Below are 16399 nucleotides of genomic sequence, written 5' to 3' on the forward strand. Positions count from 1 at the left end.
TTGACTTCCGGTCCTGGCTTTTCCGTTGATTTTCTGCCCCGCCCTTATGTGATTCACCTGTGTCTGATTATCATCTCCTCTGTGGACACACATTGGTTTGGGTTTGACCTTTTTAACTTTTGTTAGTTTAATTTATAAAGACACATTTTGTTCCTTTAAAAAAATTATTTTTTTTTATTTATTTTACACTTCATGACAATTTTTTTTAAAAAGCACAGAACAATTGGAGAATTGCTATTTAGTTGGCGTCCATTAATCCAGATGGAAATGATGTACTATGTGTATGACATGCACGAAGAACTAATATAAACAGTCAATCAGATACATTTGGTGAAGTAAACAGTATCTGGTTAAATTGGTTAATATTCACCACAGTTAAAAAAGACTATTTAAAATATTTGATTTACTTTTAAAATATACATTATGAGCATCTACAATTGAAAAACATAAAATCATTCCTCAACTTTGACATGTTTCACCCATGTCACAATGCATTACGCAGTAACCTCTCTATCAAAAAAATGCGCCGATCAAATAATTTCTTTTATTTTTCATGAGTGATTGTAATTTTCTTGCATTGAATCAGGGGAATGAGAGAAGCTCATCATCACATTTAACTTCCTCCAATAAAAAACAAACAAACAAGTAACAGGATATTTTTGATCCAGTAATGACGTGTCATTATTGGTAAGGCTTAGGGCCTCTCAGCAAATCACTGGAGGTTAGGTGGGTGGTGGTACGGGTCGTTCCATCGCCATATCTCCTCGGTGAGGAGCTCATCAATGACTCCATGGGGCTAGGCGGTCTGCGAATTGGGGCCCTATCTCCAATACCCATTGGGATGCTAGAGACTGTGGGCTTGGAGATGGCAGAAGAAGTAGAAGGATCCAGCTTCAGGACAGGTTTGGAGGGGAGAGACACATAGGAGACAACAGAAGCACCACCAGGCTTGGGGCTGCTGCCACCGGAAGCAGAGACTTCTCCACCAGAAGCAGAGACTTCTCCACCACAAGAACTTGAAGCTTCTGTTTTTGGCTCCTGACTTGGCTTACCAACAAAACATTCCTGAAAAAAGAATTATGTGATTAGAAATCAAAAGTTTTCTGTTTTTTTTTTTTTTACATGATTGATATACAAGCAAACGTACAATCTCCTGTTTCTTCTTCTCACTTTCACTCTCTGAAGCAGAACCCTGGCAGGTGAGACAAACAGAGAACAGTGAATACGTCATGCAACACTCACGGACAATAAATACACATTAGACTACGAGTCATGTACCTTCTTCTTCTTCTTCTTGTCTTTCTTCTCCTCTTTGTTTTCCTTGTCACTGTCACAGCAACTATCAGATGAACCTGATGGACTGGAGTCCTGTTCAGAAGTAAAATGTGTTAATCATCTTTAATATAAAAAAGTGCCTTTTTATTCACTTAATGATACAGTTAATTACCTTCTTTTTGTCTTTCTTCTTTTTCTTCTTCTTGTCCTTCTTTTTCTTCTTCTTGTCATCTTCACTGCTTGAAGAATCTGAGTCCTTGGATGGAAATGTGGTATTTGCTTTTAACTGTACTTTTTCAGAAAATAACTTGTATAATAAATAGCACTTAATAACATCTCATTGCTTTACCTTTTTCTTGTCTTTCTTTTTCTTCTTCTTCTTGTCTTTTTTCTTCTTCTTTTTCTTCTTATCGTCATCGCTGGAAGAATCACTGGAGGAGTCAGAAGAAGAAGAAGAATCCTGGAAAGGGAGTGAAATTATCACACTAAATGCCAGATTTCATTAACAAAGTAGTACGGACACAGTAGTGAGGTATCATCTTACTTTAATACCTTAAACAGTCATTATGTGCCTGTGCAAAATATGGTCACATGTGTGCAAGTGAAAACCCGGAATGGAAAACACATTCTGAGACGTTCTCACCTTCTTTTTCTTCTTCTTCTTCTTCTTATCTTTCTTTTTCTTCTTTTTCTAAAGTCAAGCAAAGACATAAGGAACTGTGCGGCTGCTTATCTCTTTACTGGTACCATATTTACATGTACGTCGTCTCACCTTGTCGTCATCACTGTCAGAGGAAGAGGAGGATGAAGAAGAGGAGCTGTCGTCACAGCTGGACTCCTACACAAACAAGTGTTTCTTTATTCTTTTATATCAAGTAATGTAACTGGTGCAAACTGCACTTAATTTACAAGCCTCACATTCATCCAGCAAGCAAGTAATAGTAACATGTAACAGTAAAATTCAAATATTTACCTTCTTCTTCTTCTTCTTTTTCTTTTTCTTTTTCTTGTCATCTTCACTATCAGAGGGAGAAGAGGAGGAGGATGAGCCGGAATCCTGTGAAATAAAGACACAGTTAATAATTTCAAAACCAATACAATACCAAACGAACGAGGAGAAAAAAAAAGAATTTGCAAAAGTGTTGCAAAGACACAAACCGTATCCTTCTTTTTCTTTGTCTTCTTCTTCTTCTTCTTCTTCTTGTCATCCTCACTATCTGATGAAGAAGAGCAGCTGGAATCCTGTAAAATGAAAGCACAGAGAATTACTTTCAATACAAAACTAAACAAAACAAAACAGTAATACAATGTACCTCACAAAAGTGTTGCAAAGACACAAACCTTATCCTTCTTTTTCTTTGTCTTTTTCTTTTTCTTCTTCTTCTTCTCATCCTCACTATCTGATGAAGAAGAGCAGCTGGAATCCTGTAAAATGCAAGCACAGAGAATTACTTTCAATACAAAACAAAACAAAACAAAACAGTAATACAATGTACCTCACAAAAGTGTTGCAAAGACACAAACCTTATCCTTCTTTTTCTTTGTCTTTTTCTTCTTCTTCTTCTTCTTCTTCTTCTCATCCTCACTATCTGATGAAGAAGAGCAGCTGGAATCCTGTAAAATGAAAGCACAGATAATTACTTTCAATACAAAACAAAACAAAACAAAACAGTAATACAATGTACCTCACAAAAGTGTTGCAAAGACACAAACCTTATCCTTCTTTTTCTTTGTCTTTTTCTTCTTCTTCTTCTTCTTCTTCTTCTCATCCTCACTATCTGATGAAGAAGAGCAGCTGGAATCCTGTAAAATGAAAGCACAGATAATTACTTTCAATACAAAACAAAACAAAACAAAACAGTAATACAATGTACCTCACAAAAGTGTTGCAAAGACACGAACCTTATCCTTCTTTTTCTTTGTCTTTTTCTTTTTCTTCTTCTTCTTCTTCTTCTTCTCATCCTCACTATCTGATGAAGAAGAGCAGCTGGAATCCTGTAAAATGAAAGCACAGATAATTACTTTCAATACAAAACAAAACAAAACAAAACAGTAATACAATGTACCTCACAAAAGTGTTGCAAAGACACAAACCTTATCCTTCTTTTTCTTTGTCTTTTTCTTTTTCTTCTTCTTCTTCTTCTTCTTCTCATCCTCACTATCTGATGAAGAAGAGCAGCTGGAATCCTGTAAAATGAAAGCACAGAGAATTACTTTCAATACAAAACAAAACAAAACAAAACAAAACAAAACAAAACAAAACAAAACAAAACAAAACAAAACAAAACAAAACAAAACAAAACAAAACAAAACAGTAATACAATGTACCTCACAAAAGTGTTGCAAAGACACAAACCTTATCCTTCTTTTTCTTTGTCTTTTTCTTTTTCTTCTTCTTCTTCTTCTTCTTCTCATCTTCACTGTCTGATGAAGAAGAGGAGCTGGAATCCTGTAAATGCACAGAAGCACAGATAATTTTTTAAAATCAGTACAATACACAACTAAACAGCACAAGGACATGTATCACAATAGTGTTGCGAGGACAAAAACCTTATCCTTCTTCTTCTTCTGCTTCTTCTTCTTCTTTTTCTTCTTCTTTTTCTTTTTGTCATCTTCGCTGTCTGAAGAGGAGCTATCTGATGAGGAGGAGCTGGACGAGTCCTTCAGATCCAATTTTAAAAAGAAGGATGTCAGAATGTGATAAACACAGTACAGCAATGTTTATTTAAAACAAGAATTAACCTTCTTCTTCTTCTTCTTTTTCTCTTTCTTCTTCTTCTTATCTTTTCCATCATCATCATCATCGTCATCACTGTCTGCAGATGAGCCAGATTCCTGTAAAAAGAAAACATTCTTGAAATCACTGTGTATTTGTATTATCCTGCTATGTTATGTTATGTGTTATGCTGTAAATATGGCACCAGTACATGGCGTTGATAATGTATATAACAATTATAACTGTAATAGTGCATTATATTACAGAAAGTAACATTTTTCATTTCCTGTTTCATTGACTTTCAAAGCGTCATTTGTTCTGCAGCGTATACAAAACACAATCACCTTCTTCTTCTTCTTCTTCTTCTTCTTCTTCTTCTTGTCCTTCTCCTTGTCCGCCTCTCCCTCATCATCACTCAGGTTGCCATCCTCAATCGCACCAGAGAGTGCTTCTACGCCCCCTGTTGAAAATGGGACATCGTCACAAACACCGACTATCTTTCGACTCACTGTTTGGAGTTGTGTTTACGAGTAAGAGAAGCACACGTACCAGCTGAAGCAGCGGCCAGCTTGTCCTTGTCTTTGACCTGTCATGACGAAAGGAAGGCAGTGATTCCTCTGAGCGACTGTGCATATGCATCATGAGCACAGTTTGTGCCAATACTTTACCTTTGCAGCATCTCCATCTGTCTTTTTAGCTCCATCAGTGCTTGGGCCTGCGGTCTCGTTATCTGCACAAAGGAATAAAAAAGTGCAACATCTCTGCATCAGCACCACAAATTGTGATAACTGTTTTCCACGTGTTGGAACAAAAATGGTCACACTCACCAGCTGCTGAAAGAACAACGACACAGCTGACCTCTGTCTCATCTTCATCCTGTGGATACACATAGATTCCATCAAGTACAGCGTTATATCAAATATTCTTTACCTTGTTTTTTCAGCACACATCCACACACACACCCACAGATGGATAAAGTGCATTCAAACACAAGAACACACCAGGGTCACTGCTAGAGCTGAAACAATTCATCGATGAATCGATTATTAATCGATTACTAAATTAATGGACAACTATTTTGATAAGCGCTGAATCGGTGTGAAGCTTTTTTCATGATTAAAATGAGATTTCCGATTGTTAAAGCTTCTTAAATGTAAGTATTTAACAAAGAAATCATTAAAAGTTAATCATTTTGGTTTGTGGACAAAACAAGATATTTGAGAACATCATCATTTCCATGTTTGACGAACACCGATCAACATTTTTTAAGGTTTTCTGATATTTTATAGACCAAACGATTAATCGAGAAAATAATCATCAGATTAATCGATTATGAAAATAATTGTTAGTTGCAGGTCTAGTCACTATCATCAGATGTGAACGGGTACATTTGTTGTTCCTGTTTGAATAGATATAAGGTGAGGTGCTGAGACAGTGTTTTAATTTATCTTAACATGCCCTTCTATTGCAGGCCCTGACAGGCACAGAAGGCACTTCTCACTTTCTCAGGGTGTGTGTGTGTGTGTGTGTTGCTGGAAATCAGGTTTGCTCTTTGCTATAAAGTGATCCAACACTTTCTACAGCTGAGAAAAGAAGAGGTTAACCCAGAGACTGTTCCCAGATAACATGACTTCAGACAACTTAACCACCTCTGCTCAGTAAACAGGGAAACTTTAACACGACCTGGAAACCTACTGCATCATACACACAACTCTCTACCTTTTTCTTGTCTTTTTTATTCTTCTTGTCCTTCTTCTTCTTTTTCTTATCTTTATCACTGTCAGATGATGAGGACGAGGATGAAGAGCTGGAATCCTGTGTAAACAAAGAGAAAAAAGCACATTAGTTCATGTGACTGGCACAGATGACAAAATAACCAGTTTTGAACCAGTGACCTTCTTGCTGTGAAGCAACACAGCTAGCCACCACTCCAACATGTGACCCTCACTTTGAGTTACCTTTTTCTTGTCCTTCTTTTTCTTCTTCTTTTTGTCCTTTTTCTTTTTCTTCTTGTCGTCCTCACTGTCAGATGAGGAGGAGGATGAAGAGGAGCAGCAGCTATCTGAGGAAGAGGAGCTGGAGTCCTGTAAAGGCAGAAAAAGAATGATCCTTTATTAATATTCATGATCTGTTTTTATTTGCTGGACTGACATTATTGGTGTAACAGTATCGTACTGAACCACTTATTTAATGTCACCTTCTTCTTCTTTTTCTTCTTCTTCTTTTTCTTATCATCCTCACTGTCAGATGACGAACAGTCAGATGAAGAAGAGGATGACTCCTGGAAGTGTAGGAGAAACATGATGTGATGAAAGGTTAACTGTCAACTGAGGTGATGAAAAAAACAAACTCTTTTTATTTACCTTCTTCTTCTTCTTCTTCTTCTTCTTCTTCTTCTTCTTGTCCTTCTTCTTCTTCTTCTTTTTCTCCTTCTTCTTGTCAGCCTCCTCATCTGAAGAGTCCACATCCTGAAAAACAAACACGCGACCACAAATATATAATGAGCTGTTTAACAGCAAAGGGTCGTCAAAAAAACAGAAGGTTGTTCATTTTCTCCCTCACCAGGTTCTTCACGTTCTCTCTGCACACCTGCACGATTTCACCATTGGGACCTGAAAACATTGAATATTATCAATAATCACACAGCATCACTGCCAGACATGAAGAATGGACACACAGTTGTGTATGAATGTATCGCATGAACTGTATCTTACGTTTGTGAGTGAAAACAGTAAAACTACTAGACGTTTGTCAACCACATGGACGATAACATGGTAATGTGCATGTCATACAGTGATTATAACAACCTCATCCAAAGTATGTTAAACTAAAGGCGCATAGTCATTTTGGAATAAAAACTGATGAGTTTTAGTCACAGCCTTAAAACAACACTTCTATACGTGCTTTAGGCAACGGCCTGGTTTACCTGCGCTGCCACGTTTCTGCAGTAGCTCGGAAAAACAAACCAGCCAGAGTGCGTTTTGAATTTTGTGGAAGCTTACTATGCAAATGAAGAGGAACAGAAGTCCTCTGTTTGCTGGAATCTGCAGTCTCATCATTAGATGTTACTAACTCCTTCACATTAGACCATTCATTTATCGTTATCCTAAAACAGCAGTCAATGAGATCTAATTCACCACTTGATGCAAATAACATTAGCAATAATTAGCGTCTGTTGGGTGAGACTATATGACATGTACAAACATCTATGTCTATACATTAAGCACATACTGTATACACTGCAAATAAGAAAGGCTGTTTCATTTACCAGTCTGAGATATGATGACTTCGTCCCAGATGAACTCTTTTTCCTCATCCTTTTTCTCCTTTTTCTTCTTGTCCTTTTTCTTCTTTTTGTCATCCTGCAAAGACACAGTGATACTTTTATGACTGCATGTATGAGCATTAAATAGGGATAAAATCATCAAAATCTATATTAATTATAGTTTTTCACTACAATCAGACTGGAAACCTTCACATCTGTTATGACTATGTCTACTGTGCACAGATTTTACATACAGTACAACACGTTCACAGTAGTTTTACATCCTGGATATGCAAATATGCAGAGTAAATACTGAGCAGCTATACATGTATGCCTTATTTTATTGTCATGATTTCCATCAGATATGGGCAGCTATCAGATCCAGGACCTTTGAGGCCACGCCTTGCACTCAGGGTGAGATTCATTCCAGTCTTAAATGACCACTCCTATCATGGGGTGGTGACGGCACATTTTTGAAATAGCTCAACCTTGTGTTTTCTTTGACTTCTGTTCCTGTCATTTGTCTTAAAATAAAAAAAAAACACGAGTGAGAGTGACTTGTTTTTCCTTGAGTTTATGAGCCTGCATTTCCCAACCACACCCACAGAAAAGGGATCAGACATCGAGTCATCATGTGACTGCAGTCACATAAAAGAGGAACGTTACCAGAGTTACCAAAGTCCTGAACATTCTGAAACAGTTGGCTTATCCCCCTTTTCATTCCAAATCACATTGTTTATTTATAATTTATAATTACAGAAGGATTTACAGCCGTTCTATCTTAAATATTCCCCTAAAAGCTTATATTGTCAGACAATATCCTCACCTTAGGCAGAGCTATATTTAGAAGGGACAATCACTCTCCTGTAATCTGTTAGGAACTTGCGCTTGTGACCATTGACTTAATTCAGCAGTGCTGCCGGACAGAGATTTATATCTTTGGGATTAACAGAAACAAAACTGCACTGTCAAAACATCAGATCTGCATTTCCTTTTCTGGAGGCTTTGGCTTCAACTGAATGAATCCTGAGAGCCTCAAAAATGATCAACACAAACAACACAGGCTGAGGGAATTCTCATGTAAAAAAAGCTCTGTGGTGTAAAAAAGGAATGTGATGACTGTAACTGTGTGTGTGTGTGACATGTTGTAGCAAGAAAGCAGCTGTGAGGAGGCAATACCACTCTGTACAAGATTACCTCACTGTCACTGTCTGATGAGCTGCTGGAAGAACAGGAGGAAGAAGACGAGGAGGAGGAGCAGGAGGACGATGATGATGAAGATGAGGAGGATGAGCTGGAATCCTGTTGTAAAAGAGGAAGGTTATTGCTTAACTTTGTGGGGGCCCATTGGAACAGGTTAGTTTATAGTATCCACACCTTTACTGGCGCTAAAAATGTAATTGAAAATTGAATGAGTCACTGCAAACAAACTGGAGGTGCGTACAGGAGGCACAAGGGAGGAGCTCTTCAAACACTTGGCAACACACAAAGAAATCTACACGAGCAATCATTTTTCACTCACTCACTCACTCACACACACTTGGACACATGCAGACACAAGGAAACGCCCCATTCCAGCTATGGTGCAAGTTAATCACGACTGCAGCAGGAGTGACAGTTGATTTGCATTTAGAAAAAATGATTTCCATTCGTAGCCCTCTGCTGTTAGTAGGTGCATCCCAAACCGCATTCCCCTCCTCTGTAAGGCGTTAGGAATGTGCAAAGACATGATTTCTGCACCTGTGTTGCCCTTAAGAAGCCACATAATCCACATAGACTGTTGTGAAGTGATTTCATGTTTTTTTCAATAAAATAACTGATAATAATAGTTTAATAGTGAATATAGTTTGGTCAATGGACACATACTTTCTTCTTCTTCTTTTTCTTTAGCTTCTTTTTCTTGTCTCTCTTGCCAATGCCCTCATCCTCGCTGTCTGGAGAGCTGTCAAACGAGAACAGCTCCTGGTGAAAGAGAGAAAAAGCACAAATGAATTGATGTGACCCTTATAATCATTACAATTTAATTGCAGTGCAGGTAATTATCATTGTAGCCAATGTACTTTGTGGTAGCATTGTTACAACATAGTGACATGAGGAGGATCACAGACAAATGACCATGCGGCAAAGACAGGGAGAGATTGAGCATGACCTGTTTCAGATGTTTTATCAGTTCAGGCGTGGCTCTACTACAAAGCAGGAAGCGGGATTCTCAAATTTATTTAGTATCTTGTCCAATTGTAACAAATGGATAATAAACACATAAAAGTGTGTCATGTGTCCTATGCGCATAAAATTATATCTCATAAAAGACACATCACTCCTGTTCACCTGTCTATCTCCTGTGTCTGGGAGCTTTCCAGGTTGATCCTCCAGACCTGCAGGCTCTGCTACCTCAACAAGTGGCTCCAGACCACCAGGAGGGACCGATGCAGGCTTAAGGAAGCCATCAGTGTCTGCCCCACCTGGAGCTGAAGGGCACAGTGTGTGAAAGGATTAGAGATGTGCCGACACACACACACACACACACGCTTTACTCTGATGTGGGTTTCGTATGAGAGTTAATTGTCCACTCCTTAAAAATGAGCTGTCAGTCTCTATAATATGATGGTGGATCAGGTGTTGTAGCATACTATGCTACACAGGAAAAAGGATTATGTAACTGCACTTCCTTATTGGCCCACTTTCTTAAACAGAGTATAAATCAAACATCAGGTGTTGAATCAGTTGCATGCTATGGGTTATGTACCGATCTGCTGGTATCAGTTTGATGGCCTTTGCCATAAATCCACTTGAAATGCACAGCTATTTCTAACATTTGAGAAGTGCCACACCCCTCACAGTACAAGGAGATCAAATGTCTTTGTTTAGTGTAAAGACACCATACCAGACCCTGTCCAACAGCAACCGCGTGATCATATCTACCGGTAATGATTTCTTTGATGCTGATCAAAGAAAGACACAAGTCAGAGTTTCCTGAAACACACTTATCAAAGTATAAACTTAGTAGACTGCGTAACAAATCATAGTCAAACAAAGAGCAAACCTCCGGTGAGCTTGGACTCCATACAGGTCCAGATCCTTCTCTGTCCAGGGAACCAGGTCTCCTCTGACAGACCCACCTGTGCAGTTATAAGTCATGCACTGGGTGTTGGAAGCTACACTTATTATGGGTGGGGAAACAGGGAAAGTGTCAGGGAGGCTAAAATCCCAGACTTCCCTTCTCAAATTTCAAAATAAACCCCCCTTTGAAAGAAATTATTTAATATTACAAAAACTGCACCTGGGATAAAGTTAACACTGCAAGTCTAGCTATTGTCATGAAATGTTGTACTGTCAGAGACAGAAACTAACACTCTGCTCACTTTGATTTTAGACTGTTTATACAGTCTGTTTTATTTTGAAAGCAACAGCATGTACTCTGACTTTATCTGACTTGGGAGGTGCAGCTTGAAAGGCAGGTTCACCTGTGTCAACAGGTAATGCCAGTTTCACTGCCTGGGATCTACATGGTCTGTATGAGTACAAAGTCTCATACAGACCATGTACTACACTGGATAAATATAATGTGAAAACAGGGAATTGACTTGTTTACATTACATCTGAGGGAAAACACAGATACAAAATGCAACACAAACCAGTTCCAGCCCAACCCATAAGTGAACGTGGAGGATTTTCATATATATATACATATATATATATATCATTGGGAATTGTCAATATATCATTGGGAGTCATACAAAGTTGCAACATAATGCCGCCAGCATGAAAACAAACATCTCTGCTGGATGTTGCATTCTAAAAGAGCAAACATTGACAATAGTTTTGGTGGTGGTGGTGATAAGGAGAAGGACGTAATCAAATACTGCTGCTGACTGGCACAAACTAGATGTAAGATCCAGTCAGATATATATTAAGATTAATATGTAGATTATTTCAAAAACACATGCAAAATTACATTGTCACTCATTTCAAACATATACCTTTTGGAAATGGCTAATTCACCTACTCAAAAATAATATTAGGTGTTACAGAAATGACACACATTTTGTCATGTCATGATTTGAGTCGGTTGCGATAGATTAACTAACTTCAGTCATGTAATGTTGTTGTTGTTGTTGTCGCCCCCCAGTGGATCCACGGAGTAATGACCACATCCCATTAGTCGAACGTCATTCTCCGGTTCCTTTCCGGCTTCCGTACCTTTCATCAAGCTACACATGTGTAGTCTCTCATTTCCGAAAATGCGATTTCATTTTCAAAACAAAAGAAAATGTAATACAATAAAAATTAGAAATAAATATAATTAAAAGCCACGTGACTGTGTGTAAGTAGTAGAAAACACAATTAAATTATTCGAATGACTAACGAGAATAAGATAAGGGAATAAAATGCATGTACACAGCTTGTTTATTTGGTGCACAAGCTGCATTTTGAAATTCCTAAAGAAATCTTTCAACAGTGTGGTTAGCGTGACAACCGTGTCGCACTAAGTAGTGTTGTGGGTCTGTGAGTGTTAAGAACTTTCTGTTACCTTTCTCTGTCGTACATAACTAACAAAAGGCTTTTTAACTGAACTTAAACATGGAACTCGCCTCGCTTACGTTAGCTTAGCTTATGAAGGACAGCAGCCCGAGTGGCGTCTTCTTTTCATCCGCGACGTCCCCACGTACGTGTCTCCGCTCCGCTGCTGTTATGGGACTTTACCAAAGAAGTGTTCAGTTTGACCCACTGTCGCGACGTGATAAAAGTTAGGCTATGACGACGAGTTCGCGTTCAACGTCTCACACTTGAATGGCTGACTGGTAACCTGTGTCACCATGCCGAGTCAAAGCCCGTCGTCCCTGCCGCTGACAGTGACTGTCCTGGCCGCCCTGTGTGTCAGTGTGGGTCGGTGCGGTGCCTCCGAGTCTTGGGGGCCAGGATGTGACAACGGAAAGGTACATTTGTGTTGTTACTGTTGGTGTGCCTGTGTTACAACGTTTGAAGGACATAACTTCAATTATTATTCCATTATTGTTAAATCAAATGTTTCTCTGCGTGTGTGACAGCTCTCTTTGGAAATGGACCTGCTCACGGATCTTTATTTGGACTGTTCAGTATCTGCCTGGCAGCACTCTGCTCAGGTAACCATGGATACAGCATTCATCATCGTCACGGACTGAATGTTGCACATAGAGATGGATGGGATAATACTTTAGTATTTTATTTATGTGCCACGAAAAAAGGACACATGCTTAGTTGATTGTGGTTAATTCTATTATCAGGATAATCATGTTATACACTCTACCTTATGATTTATAGTGATCTTATTTATGGTTCTATATATATTTGTGTTTGTAACATTACAACATTTAGAAACGTTTTTACTTTGTTGTTCTGGACACATTTCCATGTTTGGTCATGTTATTTAAAAGCGTATGGACACAGACCAAATGAAAATGAAGATTATTGACAGAAATAGTTTTAATTTTAGTTATAGTTATAATTTATAGTTGCATTTATTTTAGTCAGGATAATGTGAAGGATAATCTTCCTATGAGCCTCTGCCTAGTTACACGTTTCGGTCTTCGTAGCTAAATTGGGTGGGGTGCTCTTGAAACAACAGGAAACTAGTTGTGCTATCACCTGTGTATGTGACAGTGCAGGTAATATCAGTTCTGTAAACTGTCAGGCTCTTTCTGCGAGGCTAAATACAAGACATTAGTCATTGGCTGTGTTGTTGTGTGTTGTGTGTTGTGTTTAAACAGTGTTCACTCTCTTTATTTACAGATGCACCCCAGCATTGACACAACATATGGTCCTGAGGTGAGTCAACATCTTGACTGAGCAACTGCTATCTTTATCCAATTTCCTGTCAACCTTTGACACTCCAAAACACTAGCATTTAAATAACAGTCATTGACACATTCAGATTAACAGCTTGCAAGGTTTCTTGACAAATTTTGTGTTTATACCATGAATAGAGTGATTTTTTTTTCTTTTCACTGCAGCCTGCCAGGCAGATATGTATGAATAAACCCATCTCCTACAATCACACCATTCCCAGCAGGTAAGCCTGTGTGGACACATGAACTCTTATATAACCACAGCATTGTTATTGTCATTATTTTCAACATTTAAGTTGTGTGTGTGTGTGTGTGCAGTGGAGCGTACAGACCAGTCGGGGCAGAGAGTGGGGAGTACTGGTTCTGCCCTCCTCAAAGGTGGCTCAATAATCTACAGGTAAGTTGCACCATCAAACATTACAATCGTACAATTAGGTGAGTGTATATTTTAAAAATAGGTATTATTGAACACACTGGCCCTTTCACTGAGTATTAACAGAAAAGGACAGAATACAATATTCACATCACTTTAAGAAATTAGATTCTTCAGGCCATATAGTTTGGGGAGACCTCCATTGGTGTAAATCCCACAGAAGGACAATGGTAGATAATGATAATAATGTGTGCTTGTGTTTATGTTGTGAATTTTCCAGCATGGAGCTATTGTTCTGCTGTATCATCCCTGTGTTTCGCTGCATGAGCGCCACCTTCTGTCTGTCCTGGCACGCTCCTGTTTGTCAGACTACATCATTACCCCACATCCACGGCTCAAACAGCACATGGTAAGAAAGACTTTGTCTCTTTCTGCTCCTAGTCTTTGAGTAACAGTAAAAGTGAAGATAGCTTTAAACATTTTTACAGCAGGAAGTTTTAATTTGTAGTGTCTGCTGCCTCTGTGTTCAGCCAATAGCTTTGGTGTCCTGGGGTCGGACTCTGGAGCTGTCTGCAGTGGCCTCCGCAGACGTCTGTGACTGGCTGGAGACTACAGCAAGCACAAGAAATAAGCTCAGCGGCGTGAAGAACATCAGAGAATACAATCTGCTGTTAACCTGGCCAGCTAACCATCACCGGCTGCTACGCACACATCCAGATGAACAGCAGTCGATGGAAGTGAAGGTTTGGATTCTTTACTGATAATTGTGTGTCATTTTTGATTCACATTTTAATATGCATTTTAAAAAAAAACTGCATTTAAGAAGAGGAGTGTAGTAACAGTCTCTTAAGTAGCTGTTGTTGTAAATCCCCAGGAGTCTCTGAGGCGCTGTTGTGAGCAGACCATGTCTTCTCTGCTTAATGAAGCAATGGAGGCGGAACTGGAGTCCAGTGTGAAGAAGGAAAGCTTGAACATAAAGGAAGGGAGAAGCAGACAAATAAGAGCTGCTATCACTGAAGTACAGAGAAATGCTGGGAACAAGGGAGACAACAAAACGCACAAATCAACCAACCAGACCAACATAGACAGAGTCAGAAATGCAGGGGGTATCCAGAATTACAACAACACGCTCAGACAATCAGAGGATTCTCATCCGGAAAACAGAAAGCTCTCAGATCCTCCTGGTCCAAAGGAAGTGCCCTCTCAGTCCGAGATCCAAAGTCAGAATCAGAGCCTTACACAGACTACAATTAGAAGTGATTCTTTAGCATTTGAGGCTTCCGAGTCACAGAAAAACCTGACTGAGACAGCAGCACAACATCCAGATCTCAAAAACACAGAACCGCAAACTGGCATAGATGTGAAGCCTGAAGGTAACAAAACTGTGAGGCCTGAAGCCCTGGTTTACAGTTTCAAAGACGAGGGCACAGACTCTAAAGAGAAAAACTATGATAAACATATGGCAGCAGGTGGGAAAATGAAGGACAATGAACTTGTAGATGTAAAAGAGAGGGAGTTGGACCATAAGCAAACACCACACAGTGCCACAGACTCTCAACACAAAAGTGAAAGCAGTGGCTTTGATTCTCTTTCCAAATCCCATTCGGTGTCACCTCCCCAGCCTCAACAACCCGATGCCCGAGCTGCTGTTGTGAAACAGGGGTTGCCGAGGACCCCCAGGACAGATGAGGCAGTGTGGGCGGCAGCAGCACTGGGCTTCCTGTTGGTTCTCCTGACACTGTCTGTGCTTCACACTCGCCTGTACCGCCACTGGAGGACCATGCCCAGTCTTTACTGGCATGACCCACAGCAGGACTACGATAGTGTGGCGGGTAAGTGAACCACACGGGGATCGATCACCAGAGAGACTATGTTTGATGAGTTTCTCTTCAGCTCAGCTCATGACCTTTCGTGGCATGTAACGTCATGTAAAGTCTTTTAAGGGGTTTTCTAAGGTCCATTGTGAAAGAACTTGTGATATATATATATTTGTAAGCTATGTCCTCTGTGTCTGTCTTCTAGATGTGATCCACAGGAGGCAGCAAATTGCCAAGAGGAGGCGGAAAAGGGGCAGAAGAAAGGAGTGTGTTCTCTTGCCGAGCTCCTCCAGCTCGGATGAACTTCCGTAGAAAAATGAAGGAAACATTCCCAAGAATTATGTTTGGGGTGTGGAGGAGGTGAAGAGTAAAATGTCCTTGAGAACAGTACTTGGCGTGAAGGATGAGACCCTGTGATTTGTCAGAAGACACAGAAGGATTGTCACTTTTACATCTCCTTGTGAAGAAAGCCATGAAAGGGAGAAATAAAAACAGATTGTGACCCTCCAAAAGGATCATGAAGCTGTATCATGAACAGCCTGAAAGCAAATTGTCTGTACATAAAAGACGAGCTGAAGTGACTTAAACTCCCTTGTCCAGTCCATTAAACCCGGAAAGATGTGGCATCTCACTCCAATAGAAGCTCCGGGTTTTTGTTCAGTGCATTATGATTTTTATACGTTTCATCTTCTTCAAATACTTTCCATCTACTCAGTCTGCTACACAGCACTCGGTGTAAATAAACACATTTTCACACATGCATGTACAGTAAATGACAATATTAAGTCTCATGTTTCAGCGTGATAGTTTTTATACGTTTCTTTTTTGTAAGGACTAGATTGGAAACATGTCGTTTTTCCCGTTATGGTTAAGGTTGTGATGTTAGACACTGTGTGTCACTGAATGGTGCAAACATAAGAATTGCTGTATTTCTTTGCATAGAAAATAAATAAACCACTGACACAAGTATTGAGAACTATACTGCTCACTGTTTTATTACGTTTTTGGGTAGTGAAAATTAAACCTTGCCAGTTAAGTAACTGGAATCCAGTTTTAAGACACTTTGGACAAAGGTAAAAGTTATTCTATTCTAAACTGTGTATTACATAAAGATTTAATTACTGCAAC

At 39.3% G+C, this 16399-nt stretch overlaps 2 protein-coding genes across 9 annotated transcripts; one reads left to right on the top strand and one right to left on the bottom strand.

The window, feature by feature from the left end:
- Positions 1–530: 530 nt before the first annotated feature.
- LOC131463076 (nucleolar protein dao-5) lies at positions 531–10412 on the bottom strand. 8 transcript variants are annotated; one of them, XM_058634743.1, is made up of 31 exons: positions 10300–10412; positions 9585–9724; positions 9123–9218; positions 8454–8558; positions 7260–7353; positions 6554–6603; positions 6355–6459; positions 6189–6269; positions 5950–6075; positions 5711–5806; positions 4819–4867; positions 4660–4721; positions 4541–4577; positions 4336–4451; positions 4018–4110; positions 3826–3936; positions 3632–3724; positions 3370–3462; positions 3178–3270; positions 2989–3078; positions 2800–2889; positions 2617–2700; positions 2434–2517; positions 2249–2332; positions 2048–2113; positions 1919–1966; positions 1625–1735; positions 1448–1531; positions 1279–1368; positions 1148–1192; positions 531–1065 (listed from the first exon to the last, which is right to left on the bottom strand). In XM_058634743.1, exons 1-31 carry the CDS (start codon positions 10319–10321, stop codon positions 682–684), a joined length of 2922 nt encoding a protein of 973 aa, XP_058490726.1. In that variant the 5' UTR covers positions 10322–10412; the 3' UTR covers positions 531–681. The 8 variants fall into 8 exon arrangements, with proteins under 8 accessions (XP_058490726.1, XP_058490725.1, XP_058490730.1 ...); XM_058634742.1 differs by having other exon boundaries at positions 6189–6272; XM_058634747.1 differs by having other exon boundaries at positions 6189–6216; positions 6398–6459; positions 10300–10411.
- Positions 10413–11691: 1279 nt separating this feature from the next.
- tp53i13 (tumor protein p53 inducible protein 13) lies at positions 11692–16252 on the top strand. Its single transcript, XM_058633406.1, has 9 exons — positions 11692–12193; positions 12305–12379; positions 13026–13061; positions 13247–13305; positions 13400–13478; positions 13735–13863; positions 13985–14197; positions 14329–15286; positions 15477–16252. The coding sequence occupies exons 1-9, from the start codon at positions 12074–12076 to the stop codon at positions 15581–15583; spliced, it is 1776 nt and encodes a 591-aa protein (XP_058489389.1). The 5' UTR covers positions 11692–12073; the 3' UTR covers positions 15584–16252.
- Positions 16253–16399: the final 147 nt, after the last annotated feature.

The sequence above is a fragment of the Solea solea genome, chromosome 7 (genome assembly GCF_958295425.1).
Source record: "Solea solea chromosome 7, fSolSol10.1, whole genome shotgun sequence".
Classification (NCBI taxonomy): domain Eukaryota; kingdom Metazoa; phylum Chordata; class Actinopteri; order Pleuronectiformes; family Soleidae; genus Solea; species Solea solea.

What these genes read in the sequence shown, in the direction of transcription:
- LOC131463076 (XM_058634742.1), bottom strand. Translation starts at nt 10,321, where the DNA reads ATGGAGTCCAAGCTCACCGGAG. An exon ending in AGAAGAAAAAGAAGAAGAAG is followed by an intron (nt 6,076 to 6,188) that starts GTGACATTAAAT and finishes CTGCCTTTACAG; the next exon opens with GACTCCAGCTCCTCTTCCTC. An exon ending in CAGATGGAGATGCTGCAAAG is followed by an intron (nt 4,578 to 4,659) that starts GTAAAGTATTGG and finishes TCGTCATGACAG; the next exon opens with GTCAAAGACAAGGACAAGCT.
- tp53i13 (XM_058633406.1), top strand. Translation starts at nt 12,074, where the DNA reads ATGCCGAGTCAAAGCCCGTCGTCCCTGCCGCTGACAGTGACTGTCCTG. An exon ending in GGTGGCTCAATAATCTACAG is followed by an intron (nt 13,479 to 13,734) that starts GTAAGTTGCACC and finishes TGAATTTTCCAG; the next exon opens with CATGGAGCTATTGTTCTGCT. An exon ending in GGACTACGATAGTGTGGCGG is followed by an intron (nt 15,287 to 15,476) that starts GTAAGTGAACCA and finishes TCTGTCTTCTAG; the next exon opens with ATGTGATCCACAGGAGGCAG.